Source organism: Alexandromys fortis, unplaced genomic scaffold (assembly GCF_014885135.2).
Source record: "Alexandromys fortis isolate MF-2015 unplaced genomic scaffold, M_Fortis_MF-2015_v1.1 scaffold_163, whole genome shotgun sequence".
In the NCBI taxonomy this organism is placed as follows: domain Eukaryota; kingdom Metazoa; phylum Chordata; class Mammalia; order Rodentia; family Cricetidae; genus Alexandromys; species Alexandromys fortis.
Genome location: NW_026068085.1, coordinates 1,301,045 through 1,320,415, shown reverse-complemented (window position 1 = coordinate 1,320,415; position 19,371 = coordinate 1,301,045). Strand labels below are relative to the sequence as shown.

Genomic DNA, 19,371 nt, shown 5'->3' with positions numbered 1-19,371 from the left:
CCCCGAAATAACTACACACAAATTGTATTCTTTTAAACACTGCTTGCCCATTATATCTAGCCTCTTCTCGGCTAACTCTCGCACCTGGACTAGCCCATTTCTAATAACGTGTGTAAGCACCCCAAGGTGCGCTTACCAGGAAGATTCTAGCCTACGTCCATCCTGGGTCGGAGGAGCTTCATTGCATGCATCTGCCCGGGAGAGCGGAGCATGCCTCTCTGCTCCAGAGAGCAGAGCTGTTGGGTCTACCCTGGAGAGCTGAGCATGGCTTCTCTGCTCCAGAGAGCAGAGCTGTCAGGTCTGAGCTCACTTCCTCTTCCTCCCAGCATTCCATTCTGTTTACTCCTCCCATCTTCCTCCTGTTTACTCCTCCCACCTATGTTTTAACCTATCAGGGCAAGCAGTTTGTTTATTTAATTAACCAATGAAATCAAGAGATTGATATATGACACTCCCACATCACTTTGGTGTGTGCAGGGGAAGGAATGGCAGTAGACGTCAGGGAAATGCTTAGTGACATTGACAGTTAGTGACCTTCTTAATCTTTATTATTTGAATCCAGTACAAAATTACAGGCTTGAATCCAGTGAGTAAAAGATTAAAGTCAAATGTCATTATTTGTGGTAATGGGTATAAAACAGAGTGAGAACAAAGAGAAGGTTGAAAATAGCAGATCTGAATCTGCTACGAAGTAAAATGTATGATATTGCTGCCTTAGAATTCCTATAGATAATATATATTCAAAATAACACTTCCGGTCATTCCTAAGATAATTTTCCTTCAGAAGGTAATTCTTAAGTTCTAAACCACCACCAACAAACACCAATAGATTTAGTCTCTTTTCCAGTAGGACATTGTCTGGATAGGATGTAGTTGGTTAGGACCTTGTCTGGATAGGATGTAGTTGGTTAGGACATTGTCTGGATAGGATGTAGTTAGTTAGGACCTTGTCTGGATAGGATGTAGTTGGTTAGGACATTGTCTGGATAGGATGTAGTTGGTTAGGACATTGTCTGGATAGGATGTAGTTGGTTAGGACATTGTCTGGATAGGATGTAGTTGGTTAGGACATTGTCTGGATAGGATGTAGTTGGTTAGGACATTGTCTGGATAGGATGTAGTTGGTTAGGACATTGTCTGGATAGGATGTAGTTAGTTAGGACCTTGTCTGGATAGGATGTAGTTTGTTAGGACATTGTCTGGATAGGATGTAGTTGGTTAGGACATTGTCTGGATAGGATGTAGTTGGTTAGGACATTGTCTGGATAGGATGTAGTTGGTTAGGACATTGTCTGGATAGGATGTAGTTGGTTAGCTAGTACTCAAAAGTTGTCAGTTGTTTTTCACAACAAGTAACAAAAAGGAAAGGATTTACTGATTTTTAAAATGTTTTCTAGATTCTGAAAAGTAAGAAAATTATCATAATACCATGTCATTCTCAATTTCATAAATAATACTAATATATAAAAATGCAGACTTAAAGTTATTTATCATATATATTTGAAAAAGGTAAAATTGCCTTACTATAGATAGCCAGTTCACTGAGCTTGTATGCTATTGATATATTCCTTTTTGACTGTGATTTTAGATTGATGATCTGGTGTGGGTGTGCATGCATGCTCTGTGTATGTGTTTCCATCTTCTCATGACTTGATCTCATAGGTCTACACTTTGAGGAAAATGGATAAACACACTTCAGATCAGTGTGTCTGCATCAGTCAGAGGGTTGCCTCAGTTTTTCCACAGGGTTATTTTATTTAAAAAAGTCTATGCAACAATTTAAATGAAAGTAATTTTCTCTTAAATTCCTCAAGAAGATTATCTTGGAAGTGCATAATATCATTTATCAGCCTTTTCCCGTTCGCATTAGATTCAGCTTTGGTTTTATGGAAGTAGCTGCAGCTGGAGGGAGGCAGCGTAAGTGTCACTTGCCTTGCATACTGCCTGAAAGCCTCACTATTCGTTAAAATAACCTTCACCCTGTGGTAACTCTCAGGCTGGAAACAGGCAACTCAGATGCTGGAGAACACACAGCACAAAAGTAAAGAAATGTCTTTGCAGAGTAATTTGTTGAGTTGAAGACTATTGTTTTTCATCATGGTGACCCTGACTTGGCTGGCTGGGTGCATATACAGATTAAGATTAATGCAGTTATTCCTTGGCTAAGGTCTGCCTCTTTCAGGGCACATTCTCCCTAATGACATGATTGATAAGCAGTCCCAAATCCAGAGAGGAACTCATTAATCATAGCATTGACTGAATGCAATCATTTGCTTCACCTGCATAGTGATGGACAGGAAAGGATACAATCCGCGGGTTGACACTGAGATCCTCCTTTGTCGGGGCCTCAACTTTCTCAATGTCATCCTCTGCAAATCCCGACAAGAAATTCTGCTTGCAACGTATATGCAGGTTCAAAATGATAGGTGCAAATTTCTTAGTGTAACAATGTCTTTTATAAATTTGCTCTAGCTAATGAGCATTTTTGAGTCTGTAGGAATCACTTTATTTCCTTTTTTCTTGAGCAAGACTTATGTAGTCTTAAATTTCCTGTGTGTGTGAGAGAGGGGTGTTTTGCAGCTGCATGTGGAAGCAATATCAAAGTTAATGTCCAGCAGCTGGGTATCATTTGGAGTCCTCAGGTCAATGGTACCAACTCTCAGCAGAACTAATTTTATAATCATGGCAAAATCTCAGCAGTGACCTGCAGCATACAGCTGATTACATGACAGTAAATTTCATTTATTCTGGGAAACAGTATAAACCCATGAATATGCCTACAAATGTTTAGATAACAAAGCCTAACACAGTCTAAATGCATATATAGTGGGAGTTGGTGTGGTGGCAGATGTTGGGGACGCTGTGGTCCAGTAACATCTATAGTGAGAGTCGGTGTGGGGAGCTGGGGACACTGTGGTCCAGTAACATCTATAGTGAGAGTCGGTGTGGGGAGCTGGGGACACTGTGGTCCAGTAGCATCTATAGTGAGAGTCGGTGGGGAGCTGGGGACACTGTGGTCCAGTAGCATCTATAGTGAGAGTCAGTGTGGGGAGCACATGCTGGGGACACTGTGGTCCAGTAACATCTATAGTGAGAGTCGGTGGGGAGCACACCCTGGGGACACTGTGGTCCAGTAGCATCTATAGTGAGAGTCGGTGTGGGGAGCTGGGGACACTGTGGTCCAGTAGCATCTATAGTGAGAGTCGGTGGGGAGCACACCCTGGGGACACTGTGGTCCAGTAGCATCTATAGTGAGAGTCAGTGTGGGGAGCACATGCTGGGGACACTGTGGTCCAGTAATAGTGAGAGTCGGTGGGGAGCACACCCTGGGGACACTGTGGTCCAGTAGCATCTATAGTGAGAGTCGGTGGGGAGCACACCCTGGTGACACTCTGGTCCAGTAGCATCTATAGTGAGAGTCGGTGGGGAGCACACCCTGGGGACGACCGTTGGAAGCTCGCACTGGCGTCATAATTGGTGGTGTCTCACTTTTGTCATCTCTTACTAATACGCAAATAATTCTCAAACTTACAAAATTTTATAAAGAAGCATGTATATCTGTAACTCCACATTCCCAGCAGGATGATAGTAGACTTTAGACGGGGAATAATAACCAAAGTAGTGATTTTTCTCTCTAAGTGTCTGTTAGGATTAAGTAGGCGAGGGAGTCTGCAGTGTGTTTGGGGCAACAGGTGTCAAAGTCCTGTTTCAAATGCTCAGTAGTTAGCCTGGGCGGGGTCTTGAGGCACTGGTCTCTGCGTTTGGACACGTTGTCTTTGGTGGAATACTGAAGCTGTTTCTGGCACCAGTGATTCTTTTTGTCCTCAAATAGAAAATACAAATCTTTCTTAAATGAAAGGTTTTATTTTCATCCCATGATTGTGACAATTTCAACAATTACAGTAATGGGAAGTGTTCTATAGATAAGAGTTTAAACTCAACAAACAACTCTTTTCAAAGAAATGATTTAGATTTTAAAAATGCTTTCGGGTGCTTTGTTCCTGGGCAGTGTATTGGAGCTGCGCTGCTTTGGGAAGACATACTATTTGAAGAGAGCCTTTAAGGGTGCTTCGAATGCAAACTGTACATTTACTCTTCACACTCAGTCTCTTTCCTTGCCATGTATGCAGTCCCACATCACTAACACATATTTGTCCTCTGTGTTTAGTGCATTCCTGATGGTGGGGAAAAGCTCAGGCATAGAAGGAGATGCCGCTCTTGAACTGACTGAGCAGAAAACAAACGCGATGGTCCTGGATCTCTGCCACAAACCAGGTGGCAGCAAGTACCTGAGGCGAATTTATCACATCATGCGGCTCAATGAGGTAGGGAAACGCTCTTTTTACCGAGCAATTAGGTGTGTACTGGCCTGAGGCAGCGTCTGCTGGCAGCTAAGGGTTAGTCAAGGAGGTGATAATACTTCTTAAAGTCAATACTAAACTCAATATTGCATTATTAATAGAATCTATTTAGCCCTGGCTGCTCTGCATGTACAGAAAAAGGCTTCCTGAAACAATATAGGTTTTATTTATATGATTTAAACAATAACACAGCTCATAAACTCAGTTCGGTTCTGAAATATAGAGATGAGAAATGCAGTTTGGGAATTGTGTGTTTGTGGTACGTTCAGCCGATTGTGCAGTCTGGTATTTGTAGAAATGAAGGATTTTCTGAGGAGAAACAGCTATTTTCCTTGGGTTGATAAAGTTGAGAATTTCCTATGTAATAAAAAACAAAAGCCTCAAATCATAAAGTCATCAGGAAAATAGTGATCTTGTGTGGGTTTTTTTTTTTTTTTTTTTTTTTTTTTGAGACTGGGTCTCACTATGTAGCCTGGCTGGTCTGGAACTTGTTTTGTAAACCAGACTCTCAGAGATATTTGCTTGCCCTGGCCTTTAGCGTGCTAGGATTGAAGGCTTGTGTTATCACACCCAGTTCTACTGTGCTCTTTATTAGGGAATTCAGCAATTCTTCCTTGCTTTGATTTACTGAAATTCCTCCCTTGGAAAGACATCTTCTTCAGGGGTTTCTATGTCTGGACACTCAGGTTGGCTAGAGCAGTTCCTGTGAGCAGTGAGGCAGAGTTTGCAGTAGGATTGCCCTCAGAGATCGTAAGAAGCCCTGCGGACAAAAATGAGGACAGACTGTGAGAGCTGGAGGGACAAGACTGTGTTCTAGGAATGTCAGAAGCTCCACGCTTTAGTCTCACCAACATGATCAAGGAAGACAGCAGTAGCCATGCCGAAGTAACTTCAGCCACACAAAGAACTGCAGGCAGATGATGAAGGCTGAGCTTGGGGAACAGTCTTCAGGAAGAGCACGCCAGCTGCCTAGCCACCTTCGTTCCTAGACAGAGTCTCTCATTTGGAGCTAGGCTGGCAACGGCAGCTGCAGCAGTCCTCCTCCTCTAGACACCGCATTACCGTGGTGGAAGGCACATGGGCCCAAGCGTGGCTGTGTATAAAGTGCAGGTTCTGAGCCCAGGTGCTCATCCTTGCACTGCAGGGGCTCCTACCCACTGAGCCGTCTGGACAGCCCCAAGAAATTGTTGCTGCCCTATCCTCGCATATGTATCCGTGCGTGGTGTGTGCCCTTGAGGAAGTCCAGGGAGAGCTTTGTGGAGCCCTTTCTTTCCTTTCGCTTCCATGTGGATTCCAGAGATCAAATTCAGATTGTCACGGTGTCATCTAACTGGCAGATTATCAACATAGCAGAGAAAACACACAAGAGAAAGCATCTTTCAGAATTGGCAGCAAATTTACATTTTTGTTAAACAGCGCAAGCAGGAAAATCTAAATGTAGTTTTAACAATGGAAATGAGTTAAGAAAAATTGTTAATAGCCAAAGCAAATTATTCCTTTCCAATGAGATTTTTATTCCTTTAAAAACCTGACTTAAATTAAACCTGACTTAAATTATAATGAAGAAAATTTTTGTTTCTGCTCTATGCCTTAGTCATAAAATTGTTTCTCTTGGATTTCTCATTACCTAATCATATTTAATAAGTCTTTGTTTCATTACATAACTGATCTATTTAATGAGATGTTCTGCAATTAGAAAATTAAAGAAATCACTGTTGTTAATTACAGTAGTATTTTATTTAGATTTTTAGCATTTTTTGATCTAAAATTTGCCTTTCATGTTGGACACAGTGAACATCATGAAGATACAGGGACACACACACACAGTGAAACACATGGGCACAGTGTACATCAGGAAGATACAGGGACACACACACACAGTGAAACACATGGGCACAGTGTACATCAGGAAGATACAGGGACACACACACACACAGTGAAACACATGGGCACAGTGTACATCAGGAAGATACAGGGACACACACAAACACAGTGAAACAAGAATAGATCTTTGGCTTCTCATCACAACTGTACGACTCACTCCATGAGCCCTCAGGGCTGTCCTCTGGCCTTTCAAGCCAGAAAGTGTGGTGCTGGGCTGAAGTATTGCAAAACTTTCAACTGTTCTCCTATCCCTGGAGCAGCAGGGATGGTTCTGGCTGGGTAGGAGCTGAGAGTCTGCCCTTCTAACAAGCTCCCAGGTGAGACTGCTGCTGCTGCCTGTGCACCACACAGGGAGGTCAGGGTTTTCCATGACCCCTGGAGTGCTCTTCTCTCTAATATTCTAGAATGTGTATTAGCTGCAAACCTGGGGATGTATTGTGGTATATTAAAAAGCCAGGCAAGTCTTTATTTTTATTTATTAAGTAACTTATTAATAGCAAACGTTTGTTAGGTTGATGGTATTCTTTTAGTCATTTTAATTTGTTGCTTTCCAAAGAGTCCCATAAAACAGATTGGGGATGTTCGCCTTACTTTTTTATGGGTAGCAAATGAGCGATAATGCAGGAGATTCCGTCTTCTTGTCCAGGGCTGCACCAGTGCTTGGGTGATTAGAATTATATACTCTGAGTTTCTATTGAGCCTTGATAGTGTTCAGTCCACAGCATGGATTAAGTGTGTGGGAGGGAGTTCGCATTATAAATAGTTCCATACAGAATGAGACTCCTTACAGTAAAATCAGGATACTTACTGCTCTGCTGAACCCAGAGTAGGGAGCAACTGTATTTAATGAATGAACGAGCAGCCTTTTCCTGTGCAGTCTTGCACTGCAGTTACATTTTGGTAGCCAGACATTGTAACGCATGAAGCCAATGATGCGACAATGCCTGTTCAAAAGACTGCAACATACCAAGCACTCATTCAGCACAGGAGGATTTGTTGAATGTTTTAAACTCTCTAATCCATTAGGATTAACTTGGTTTTGGTAGGTCTACTGTGATAGTGATATGTACACAGCTATGGATCTCAGAGTGTGTGTACTTCCTGAGGGCAGCAACACACTGCTATCTAGATAATGTACTAGAAGTGTGAGCTGGGGCATTGACCACCCTGACCCCAGGCTTCTTTTCCTGAAGGACTATTTAAAGGAACAACTGTCTGCTACAGATGGTTCAGAGGAAAAGCCACTACTCAGCCAACCATTGAAAGTGACCTCGAGGAATGTAGAAGATCAGCCCCCTGTTTTTAACCCTTTCCATGTGCAGAAGATGTTCAATGAGAACATGCTAGATCAGGTATGTGGAAATTAAGTGTAAGATTCAACTTAAATGTATGGTTTCTGTCCATCAGAAGTAAGACACAACCCATATTACTGTTGTAATGTAGTCTTCCTCTACACACTTTTTTTAGGAAGCAAAAGTTCACATTGTCATTTTCATGGCCTGTACAAAGTGTTTGTACATGTTAAACTGGTTCATATGTTTGGTCTATAAAACTTAACTTTCACGTGGAATCTTGTTGCTGTCAGGCTTTGTCTGTATAAGGCTCAAAGAACCAAGCATTTCTTGTAACTCTTCCCTCCCTTGAGTTGACTCCTCCTTTAGGACACATGTTTACCCAACATATGTTTGCCTCTGTGAATGTGTTCAGTAGATCAGAAAGCACTTTAAATGATTTGTAGAACACTGAGAAACATTAAAAAAGACACGAGATGAATTTGGTTTTTATAACCTTAGACACATCCCCAAATTTAAAGTGGATTTTCTAATGATTTTAAAGCAGAAATATTTAGATTAAAGTCAACATGATAAAAACAATATATTTTTAGAAGTCAGATTTTGCCATTGTTTCAGCTGTGTACTTTTAATTTTATTAAAAAAGATTCTTTCCGCAAGATGTGTGAATTGAATTGCTTTTGTTTTATTTGATCTTTCTTTCTGTCTTTCTTTCTTTCTTTCTTTCTTTCTTTCTTTCTTTCTTTCTTTCATTTTTCTTCTTCTTCTTTCTCCTCCTCCTCTTCCTCCTCCTCCTTCTTCTTCTTCTTCCTCTCTCTCTCTCTCTCTCTCTCTCTCTCTCTCTCTCTCTCTCTCTCTCTCTCTCTCTTTAAATTCCCCAGAACACTCCTGACAGACAGCTTGCACTAGCAGGGCAGAAGAGAAGAGCTTGGCCTAGAGTGCTGGTGAAAATGAGAATTAAAACACTGGCCTGATTTGGCATGCAGATGATACTTTAACCATGCCTGTTACAGCTCTCGTCCACATCCATTAATACTGCAGTAGAATAAGACCTTCAAATGCTGACAAGCCGGGCCTAATTCTCCTGCTCTCTGACAGGGTTGTAGTGCTCGATTTATCAGCAGTGACAAGGGGTAGCTCTGGTCAAAAACTATGCTGGTGTCTCATTATCCAAACTGTTTAGTTTACAGAGCAGAAGATCCTACAATACGTTTAAACCTAATGTATAGTTTATTGGGTGCTTCTTATACTGCACATAAGATTGCTCTAAATCACAAATAATTATTGTAGCTATTAAATCACCCCTTTTCATTTAAGTAAATAGCATGTTTACCAAGTTCCAAATTATGAGACTATTTCTCACAGTAATTTTCTCCTTACTCTGATGTGAAGTTATCTAGTAATGAGAGAAGAGAATCGTGTATGTTATTTACATTTGAAAATCCTTACAATTTTCCTACTAACACACAGTGTCTGACTCTGATTGAGCTGGGTCTTATAGTTTGAGGCTTAGTGCTTACTGAGTTTCCCTCTGGTGTCCACACTGAGGTACTAGAAAACAACCTGTGACAGTAATGTCACACACGAGAAGCCACCAAGTCACCATGCTCACCTTCGAAAGTCACCCTCCCAACAAAACTTGATGGGTAAATGCCATTAACATTTGGAAAAATAACGAATCCAGAAATTGATTTATATTTTTATAAATAATGACTACATCCCTAAATGGATTTATAAATTAATTGCTGTCTTATTGTAATAAACAACTCCTCTGTGGACATGATTGATGTGATCTGTCCAAGTCCTTGTTCTGAGCTCCTCCTTTTTAGTTAGCAAGTAACAGCTGGGGCTGGAATTCACTGATCACATTAATTCTGATTAATAACTAACAATAGTGTCTTCTCATTCGTCAACAGGCAGCCACAGCAACATGGTGCTGGAATTGGTCAAACTTGCTGCCAAATCACCTGCGAGTGGATAAGACGACCTTTGGTGCACTGCTCAAAAACAGGTGAGAAGACCGGAGTCTGGGCTCAGGAAGTGTGTGTAGTGTGTATGTCAGCTTTAAGAGAGTGAAAACATTTATTGGCAGGGTAATCTCTTATTTTCTGTTTTTTGAGGCACCCATCATAAATAAATATGACTAAACTTATATGTATACATTAAAATTCTGTTTCCTGTAATGAATAGTTGCAAAATTAGTTTATTTTGTCTTAATTTTAAATATTTTTTACTTTGCATATCGAGTGGTTTACTATTCTAAACACAAAAAGTTACTGACTTAAATGCCATAGTGGCATTTAAAAGGTATACCTGTGTTTACAACAATTTCATGAGTGCATGCAAAATGCCAGAGCAGATTATCTGGTCCAGTGAGGGCCAACATGAGGAAGACTGTCAAGACTAAATTGCTTCACTTTCCAGCCAGTTATTCTGACACTGTCTATTATCCTCTCTGGTTCAGGTTGTTTAAACACACACACACACACACACACACCCTTTTGTTCTTCATACATTATCTTTAGGCTTATAGCTATGTATGGGAATTCATTTCTGTTTAATCTTTGTTATGGAGATCTATGTTTTTCAAAATATTGACTATTTTTCTTGAAAAACATAATGGCAAGTACATGGCAGAGTTATATCATCCTTGTGAAATTTGAGCATATGAAAGAGAATATCTAAAAGAGATTGAAGTATTTCCCAAGCAAAACTTTGTAAAACAGAACTTCAATGCATGTGTCACTGTAAAAGTTATACCTCAGATATGCTGTCACAATAGCATTGTAATATTTTGCCTGCAAATTAAGATGATTTGTCTATTAGGACCAAGTTGAACAAGTGAGCAACTTCCTCTTGAAAGACAGAGCATTTTCCTCAGCAAGTAGCCTGCATGCTTTTCATTTTTAGTGTTTGGTAGAAGGACTCTGGTCCCATCCCCATGTTATCTGGAAATGGGAGAGGTGGGTTGATGAAAGGGAGGCCAGGTCCCGTTTTGAACCAAATTATATGGTATAAACACAACATATAAATTTTTGTATGGAAACCCACTAGAAAGGATAAGCCTTTCCTCCTGCTATTCAAAAAGTTTTGAGTTTGTGCAGATTAAATATTATAGTTTCCTAATTTTTCTTTAGTAGCTTCTAATCAACTAAATGGTATTCTAGGGACAACACATCTTTCAAAACTTGCTACATTTGCATTGTATAATAACCATGTATAAGGAAATTTTATTTTAACAGAATTTTCATATTGTTATCTGTGTTTAAGAGGAATATTGTTTAATCATAGATTTCAATTAGGTCACTGGATATTTAGTTCTATTTCCCTGTGATAGTGCAAGAGTGAGTAGGAGGAAAAATAACCTGCAAATTTCCTCCAGAATAGCAGGTCAGACAGTTCCCTTATCTCAGGCTCATGAATCTTTAATAAAGGCAGCTACAATCTAATCTTAATAAGAACCTGGGATTTTACGGAATGGTGTGAAAAGCATTCTACTGAAAACTAGGAGACACCACAAGCAACAATGGGCCTAATTGATTCACCCTGAGTGATGGTAGACATCTGAGATGACCATCAGCTGTCACTTCATTTATTTTAAGTTTTATTTATGAGTTTGGATTGATATTGAGCTGGTAAGGAAATGGTTTCTGCTGTTTTTCTCTAAAATTCTAAAACACTCTCTTTTTTGGTCTACCTAAAAATGCTGAGAGTTAAAAAAAAATAGGAATTTTTGCTAATGTGGTTGTCTGAAGCACATGATTGAAATGAGACTACAGAAGAATGACCCTTTAGAAGAGGGCTATGTGTGCCATCCACTGTCTGCAAGATCACACTTGTTCCTTACAGTGAAGGACTCCAGAGGAGCCCACTTTGGCATCAGTCACCAGCTGCACCAGTGTGACTCATCCCCTTTTCTTGGTAATAACTCTGTAGTGATTACGGCTTGCATGCATAAATGAGGCTGTGGATGTTGATGGTAGACCTAATGCTATGAAACAAACTGAGCTCAATATGAAATTGTCAAAAAATATTTAGGAGGACAGCATCCATGTGATCTCCTTCTAAAATGTCTTTTTGACCAGACCAGACTCCCCTCATCGCTAGCATAAGACAAGCATGAGAAAGTAGAATTCCTGAGTTCTCAGGAGCTTCTCTTTTGACTTTAGATTTCCGTATAGATAAAATGAAATTATGTTGCTACTCCATGGAGTTAACACACCAAGAGTGTTAAACTATTTGTAAGTCAAAACACCTTTGCAGGAAGGTGCCCAGCGTTAGTTCTGTTGAGTAAAAAGAGTGTGAAGATTCACTATGGCTCACTTAGTAGAGTTCTCTTGTCATGTATGAGGCTCATTGTTTAATCTGTTGTTTAATCTGTTCTAAAATAAATGAAGAATTATCAAATGAATTCCCCAAGCCACCAAGTTTGTAGCCATTCCAGGCCTAAATCAACAGGTGAGGCTAGGCAAGACAGCTATCAGGGCATAGGGCCTATGGGTTTAGGAGACAACTAGGGAGAAAAACACCAAGAAATCAAGGTCAACATAGCCATTTATGAGATAAGTACCCAGAGCTGAATACTTGACAGACAGCTTAAATGTATTCAAGAGAAATCTTGGTGGCAACAATATTTGTATCTAGAGCAATTCTGGCTTGTATTATGTAGGCAGTTTCAGTGTTATTCCAAAGGCAGAGTAAGGCCACCCTGATGAGTCCTTGTTGGGGATATGGGCTGTGCTCCATCAATAGTCTTACACTGAAGTGCTTCTTTCTGATCCATGACACTCTGCAGGTTGCCTTCTTCAGGTTCTTTGAACTCTCCATTTCGCACCATGAGGCCCCTCACAATTCACAAGGATGCCATCTCATTGGTGTAAATATTACCTTCCAAAACTGATGTCCTTTTCTTATCACCTATTTAAAAAGCTCTGTGAGTCACCCTGTATTATATTCTCTGTGGTGTTCTCTCTCTCTCTCTCTCTCTCTCTCTCTCTCTCTCTGTCTCTCTCTCTCTCTTTCTCTCTCTTTGGTTTTTCAAGACAGGATTTCTCTGTAGATTTTGAGCCTGTCCTGGAACTAGCTCTTGTAGACTAGGCTGGCCTCGAACTACAGAGATCAATCTGCCTCTGCCTCCCGAGTGCTGGCACTAAAGGCATGTGCCACCACTGCCCAGCTTGTGTTTTTTTTTTTAATTATGATCTGAAATTTCAATTTTATTTATATTCTTTCAATCATATGCTCTAGAGTAAAGCATAAATTCTGTGAAATTGGTGCCTGCTTTGTTTCAACGCTGAAAGCATTGCCTTGAATAATCTGGGAGCACAGTGGGCTCTAGGCAGCACTACCTAAAATAACAATAAACGAAGACTAGGAATGCCCAGGAAAAGTTGGCTCCCAACAGTTTAGCACAGGGTAGGTCATCTCCAGATGTGATGCTATATCAGTGGCCATGTAGGCATGAAAATTTTCTCTGGTAAATATCAAGTTAAAGAACTATACCAATGTATATATATTTTTCCTCTGTGTTTTCAACATTTGGATGGCAGTCAGGTTATTTGTAATCTTTCTATTTAAAATGCCTGGTTTATTTTTATTATGTGAAATTTGGCTCAGATTAAAAGAACAGGAAGCAGGTCTTTATTTTTAATTAATTGGCTCACTTCAAGCCTGTTCTTGACTCTCTGCTTCCCAAGTCTTTTGACATTCAAGTGAAAGGGCTTGGATCTGATGACGCTAAAACTCGGAGGTGAAACCGTCAGATGGGGTCAGCTGCCAGCAGTATCGAGCCCCGCCTTTGTAAATTTATTGTGAAGGGTTTATTTCCTGAGACATTTAAAAAAAAACTGAAGTATCTGAGATCTTTTGGAAGAAATCCTCAATATGTATCAATGATATACGTGTTTTGATTTATTAAGTTTGCTGTTATAGGAAATGAAAATTCCTGGAGGCTTAGAAAACCAGCACATAGATCAGTTGTACACTTTTCCCTTAATGTCCTGGAAGAGTAAGTGCTGTGATTGTACATTGATCTTTCAAAATAATCAAGGTTCTTATCCCTGCTTCTTACTGGTCCATTCCTACTTTCATCCTCTTTCACTTGAAAATAAATCCAGAGCATCGAAGGGTGGTGATTGCATTTCTGGAGAGTGCGTCTAAGGCTTGCTCTGCTCCTTCCTCCACGGCTGATCTCCAGATGGCCATTTGATACTGTTTGCCTTGTCACGGGAACAGATTTATGTTGCTTCTCTTCTCTTTACCTTATTTACTCAGACTAATTCCCAAGAATTGTGGTGTTGAAAATAACGTGCTATTACAGTAGCCCGCTATGCTATTTTACTATCTAAATATACTGCATATGAGTTTGGCTTCAAGTTGAGCAAACACAATTAAATACGATGGCAGGAACAGCCGAAGGGGTGGTGGTGGCAGATTTCTGGCTGTCACGCTGGGACCTTTCCAGGTGGACAATAACCATGTATCTGAGAGGAAAACAAAGTTAGGAAATGTGTTGAAAAATAGCTGTTGATCAGTGGAGGTGTTGTCCTTTACCAACAAATATGAAGTGACTTTACTCTGTGTCACGTGAGGACCCCTGTCAGGTGACAGAGCGTGCCCTACTATGGCTGGTGAACAGGAATGGCTGTTTCTGGCCTCGAACCGCATACCCCACCCTCCCAAGTTACTGTTAGCAGGCGCTGCTGCCATTAGTAAAATGTTTTTAGTTGTTTACGGCAGTAAAGCCCAGAGGTGGTTTTAAGGAACGATGCTGTCTTATGAGTCCACGCCTCCCGGTTGTTACACACATTACCTTTGCTGTGGCATTCAGATTTGGTGTCTGCTGGTGTTGTTTGTTTTTGTCATGTTCCAGCTCCAAAGAGGACCCTTTGCTCCCCACCTCCACCAAAAGTCCCTGGCCTCAGTTACTCCCACCATCGTCTTATTTTTTTCTTTTCTTTCTTTTTTTTTGTGGTTACTAATTTTTAATTCAACCATTATACCCAGTTTTATCTCATAAAAAATAACAAAACATTCCTATAAAATTGCATTATGATGTAAGGACAGGTTTCTTGCTCTGACATAGTGCTAGAAAAACGTTGGCACCAAATGCACATAAACAAAGTTTTACTGCAGGTGTGAGAACTGTATACCGCTGCATTTAGCTGGGCAGGGCCTCTTCCTGGGCGGCACACTGGCCATTCTCTCTGCCCAGTTTCACTCTTATCTTTTTAAACAGAGGGCTGCACTCGCATCCGGAATCCCTACAGCATTGTGGTGTTTGCACAGAGCTTGCCTCCTATGTGTTTAGGATGACTAAATTTAACACTGAAGACAAAGGGATTGGTACACAAACCAAACAGACTCATCAACACCCTGTTTTCTATTGAGAAACATGTATGCCCGTTGTTATTTGTGGTATATACAACATCTTCACACAAATATCTGTGGCCCTTACTATAACCGTGTCATGACAACTGGTACTAGAATGGCACAATCCTTCCTCAGTGTCCGATGCTTTATGTAGTAGTATTCCCTACTTCTGGTCAGCTTTTCTTTTTTCTTGCTTTTTCTATTTTTGGATCTATACTTCTTGCAACAATATTAATGGTGTGGAAACAGTGGAGAGAGTTGATGCATGGCTTGAATAATTAAAGCTCTCTACATACACGTTTGACTATAATCCTACTGTAACCTTATAAGATAGATCAATGTCATCGTTTTGTTCATAATAAAACCAGTGCACAGAAGTCTAAAGAATGTGTTCAGTTCCTGATTCAATCCATATTCTGAACTACTTTTGTCTAATGACTCTGAAGACCTCTGCTTTAGTCAACACAAAAGGGCCAGGAAGAAATGGCCCTTTTCTCCTTTTCTCTGGAGAACATTCCTGAGGGCCTTCCCTCCCCAGACCGCATGGATTATTCTTGTTCCTCCTTGCTTCCTGGATAATAACCTGACAAGATATAGCAATCTGATCCCACATTCTCTTCTGTGTAGCCCAGGTTCACTTCTGTCACAGCCCTGCTGGTCTAATACTCAAGCATCTACTGCAGTCAAGGCATTTATTTGGAAAATCATTATTTTCTAGGTAATATACTTAAACACCAATGAGCTGGATAACCTTTCAGTCAGTCCTGTATCACATACATGGAGTAGTCTTGTGAGATAAGACTGCACCACTAACATTGAAGCCTTCTTAGGTTGTGAACTCTGTGATCTTAGCATGATGAGAAAATGGCCTAATTACTTAGTTCTCAGAATGCATCCCTATCATCGATCAACACAGTACTGTACTTTGATCTGCTAGTATTATTTAGACTTAGTAACCAATGCAGTAAGGTTCAAGTTACTCAATAAGAGTCCCTCACATGGCCAGGCTGTGGTGGCACATGCCTTTAATCCCAGCACTTGAGAGGCAGGCAGATCTCTGTGAGTTCGAGGCCAGTCTGGTCTACAAGAGCTAGTTCTAGGACAGGCTCCAAAGCTACAGAGAAACCCTGTCTTGAAAAACAAAACAAAGCAAAAAAAAAAAAGAGTCTCCCACACTTCCTTCTAAAAGTCCAATTTTGTTTTCGTTATTTCTAATCCTTTTGAGAAAGAGAGCTCTCTCATGTTGAAACTTTGGAAGATAAACTGAGTCCTTGGATTTGACTGGCATCAGGTTTCTGGCTGGACTTTTACATGTGGACTTGAGAGGACCACCAAAGTCTTAAAGGAACAAAGTGACAAGGACACAGAGTTACTGAAGGACATTAAGGACAGTTGATGTGGAGGGACATGGTGGATACGAAAAACAGGCTCTTATATATATGGCAAGATTAAGTAACTATGAATTATGTAAGTTAACAACGATGTAATTTGAACAAGATCTCCATTACTTGAGTGAGAAAATAGACAACCTAAATAAATATGTTAAGTACTGCTGACAGAAATGCAGAATTGGCAACATTTTGATGAAAGGAAGGTATAATAATTTTCTCAAAAGCAGCCTTGGGAGAATATTTTGCTTGTCACAGTGAACCAAAATTTACTTTGTAATAAATTTTCATCTACCTAATTATACATTCACATGCTGGCACTTTGGGTTCTTGCAGTGGATCAAAAGCTATTTAAAAACTTACTTGTATAGAACACATTCTTTCTTCAATGACTACTCTTTAAGTATTTCCCCTGTTAACTACTGTTCAGACTCCAAAGCCTCTGGGATGTTTCCTGCAGAAAGTTTTAGCATAGGTTCTGTCAGGAGCAGCTACCATGGGCCCTCCAGTCTGACTGTGGCAGCTTGAAGGTGCAGGGATCACCACTGAGCATCTCAGTTGCTTTATATTGCTATCCCATAATGTGAGGAAGTGGTCTTTCTGAAGATACTTCCTTATAGATTTATGAGTTAGATTTATGTGTACTAAGTGCAATTAAGCTGAGGAGACTAAAACTGATGAGCAGCCAGGGGTAGAGGACCAGGATGTGTCCATCTCCTTTGGGGACCCAGAAGACTCTGCTCTTCAAGATGGAGCCTCAAGAAGTGTGAGCTGCTACTGTAGAAAAAAAATCCTGCAAACGTTCTGAACAAGTCTCTGGATTGTGCAACAAAGGTCCATTGCGCTTCGTATTCTGCTGCCGCTCGGACCAGAGAGAAGATCACCATGTGCTCTGAGACCTCTCACCTCATTACCCTCGAACTTAGCCTCCATTATTTCTCTTTCTCCAATAAATTTCCTTCTGGGAAAAAAAAATACCAAATCTGAGCAACAACTAGTAGTAATCTTTACCTTCTTTGTATATAGCATATTGTTGAGTTTCCTAGTACACTGCAGACCTGCGGTGTTTGTGCAGCACTCGGAAGAACATTGCTTCCTTTCCCTGTCCCTGGCATTCTCACCCTAATGGACCTGGGATCTATTTTTAAATCTTTAAATCTTTTCTCTTTATTCCATACTGTGCAGTCTTTGAGAAGGGCTTTAAAAATCAAGTTAGTCACTGAATATTTATCTTAATGTTGAAATTTATTTTGTTACAAAATATAAAAATGTATACATATAGCCTGGTGGTGGTAACACACTCCTTTAATCCCAGACAGAGGCAGGCAATCTCTGTGAGCTCAGGGTCATCCTGGTCTACAGAGCAAGTTCCATGACAGCCAGGGAAACCTTGTCTTGAAAAACGTGTGTGTGGGAGGTGTGTGTGTGTGTGTGTGTGTGTGTGTGTGTGTGTGTATACACACACTTCAAATAGTAAAAGATGGCCAGATATGGAATATAAAATACCTTTTCCTAACTCTTCAACCACATCAATTCCTCTCCAACTATAATTGCATGAAATAGTTTTGACTTTATTAATTTGGGTTAATAAGTCATTTAGGAGCTATTCCACATTCTTGTCAACTTAAAATTATAGTATTGGCTCAGTACATTGAAACACACAGAATTTAATTTATATTACCAACTCATTCCCTTCCTATCTGTGACTTTTTGAAAACATAAACTAATTTTGGTTCTTTTCTTAGTCATGTTTACATGCTTTGTCATAACAATGGCAGGGTTCTCACCATCCCTTGGTTATAAGATGAATCATAATTTACTGACCAGCACTAAGTGTTCCTTCAGGTGAGAGAGAGAGAGCAGAGGTTACTCATGTGCAAACTCAGACAGCTAATAGAGTGAAGGATTGTGGGAGCTAAGCGCCTCCTAAAATCTATACTTGAGAACTCTGTGCGGAGAAAAAAAAAAAAACACCTTTGTCCAGGGTTACGTTGTCTGCTTCCCTCAACTGGCATTTTTCAGTTCTTCTCATCCAAGATCAGTCTATGGCCATCATTAGGCATCTGCTAGTCCCCACAGCTCTCAAAAAAAAAAAATCCCTATTTTCCAAAGTCTCAGGGCATCTATCAACAAAGTAACCCATGTTAATTTTCAGTATGTGTCATCTTGACATTCACAGATACTTTTGACACCTGTCCACACCTGGGTGAGAACCTCAGGTGCCTCCTGCTTACACTTGTGCCATAAGGCGTGTTTGTAAGAGGGTAGAGCCATCCCCTTGATGTTCAGGTTCCAGCGTGAATAAATTCTATTTAGATGGCTTCCTTTTGTTTCAGAACCTTCTGAGTTAAGGAAAGATTACCAATAAACAAGCTTTGCTAATGGACATATGAAGAACCTTGCAAAAATACTTTAAATCGTGTACTTATTAAAAACTAAACAATACTGAGCCAAACAGTGGTGGCACACGCCTTTAATCTTAGCACTTAGAGGCAGAGGCAGGTGGATCTCTGTGAGTTCAAGGCCAGCCTAGTCTCCAAGAGACAGGACAGGCACTAAAGCAAACTGAACAATACTGACATTCACAGAGTTGTTAATCTGTTTCCTGCTTCCTAGCCTACCTTGTGATATCACTTATCTAAGGCAACAAATCCTTTTCATTTTATATAAAACTTTATTTTGGATAAAGTTTTAAGTGAGGAAAAAACACAAATATTGAGATTTATAAAAGTAGATGAAATATATAATACTTTTTTTTGATATAACAGAGACTTTCTAAAGCTATAAAGAAAGGGCTTTCCATTTTATGCTATTGACTGAGAAGATTGTGAAGCATTTCTTGTCAAATGACTACTCAGGGTTAACAAATTAAACCTAATAACATCCAGAATACAAAGGTCAGGACAGGAGCTCATACAAGGGCAGAATCCTAGAGTGAGGAGCTGATGCAGAGGTCATGGCGGGGGGGGGGGGGGGACTGCTGGCGGGTTTGCTTCCCATGGCTTCCCCGGCCTGTTTCCTAAAAGATTCGAGGCCCCCCACCCCGGGACGGCCCCCCCCCCCCGGGGCTTATTG

At 40.4% G+C, this 19,371-nt stretch overlaps 1 protein-coding gene across 5 annotated transcripts in view; it reads left to right on the top strand.

Moving 5' to 3' along the window:
- Window positions 1–19,371, top strand: part of Kiaa0825 (KIAA0825 ortholog) — a 414,990-nt gene that overhangs the window by 195,575 nt on the left and 200,044 nt on the right. For 4 of the 5 annotated variants that reach the window (XM_050122178.1, XM_050122180.1, XM_050122181.1 and 1 more), the window contains exons 18-20: window positions 4,169–4,325; window positions 7,439–7,597; window positions 9,454–9,548. In XM_050122178.1, coding sequence (XP_049978135.1) covers window positions 4,169–4,325; window positions 7,439–7,597; window positions 9,454–9,548 — 411 coding nt within the window. Of the gene's footprint in view, window positions 1–4,168; window positions 4,326–7,438; window positions 7,598–9,453; window positions 9,549–19,371 lie in introns of those variants that run through there. The other variant, XR_007588753.1, reaches the window with a different exon arrangement.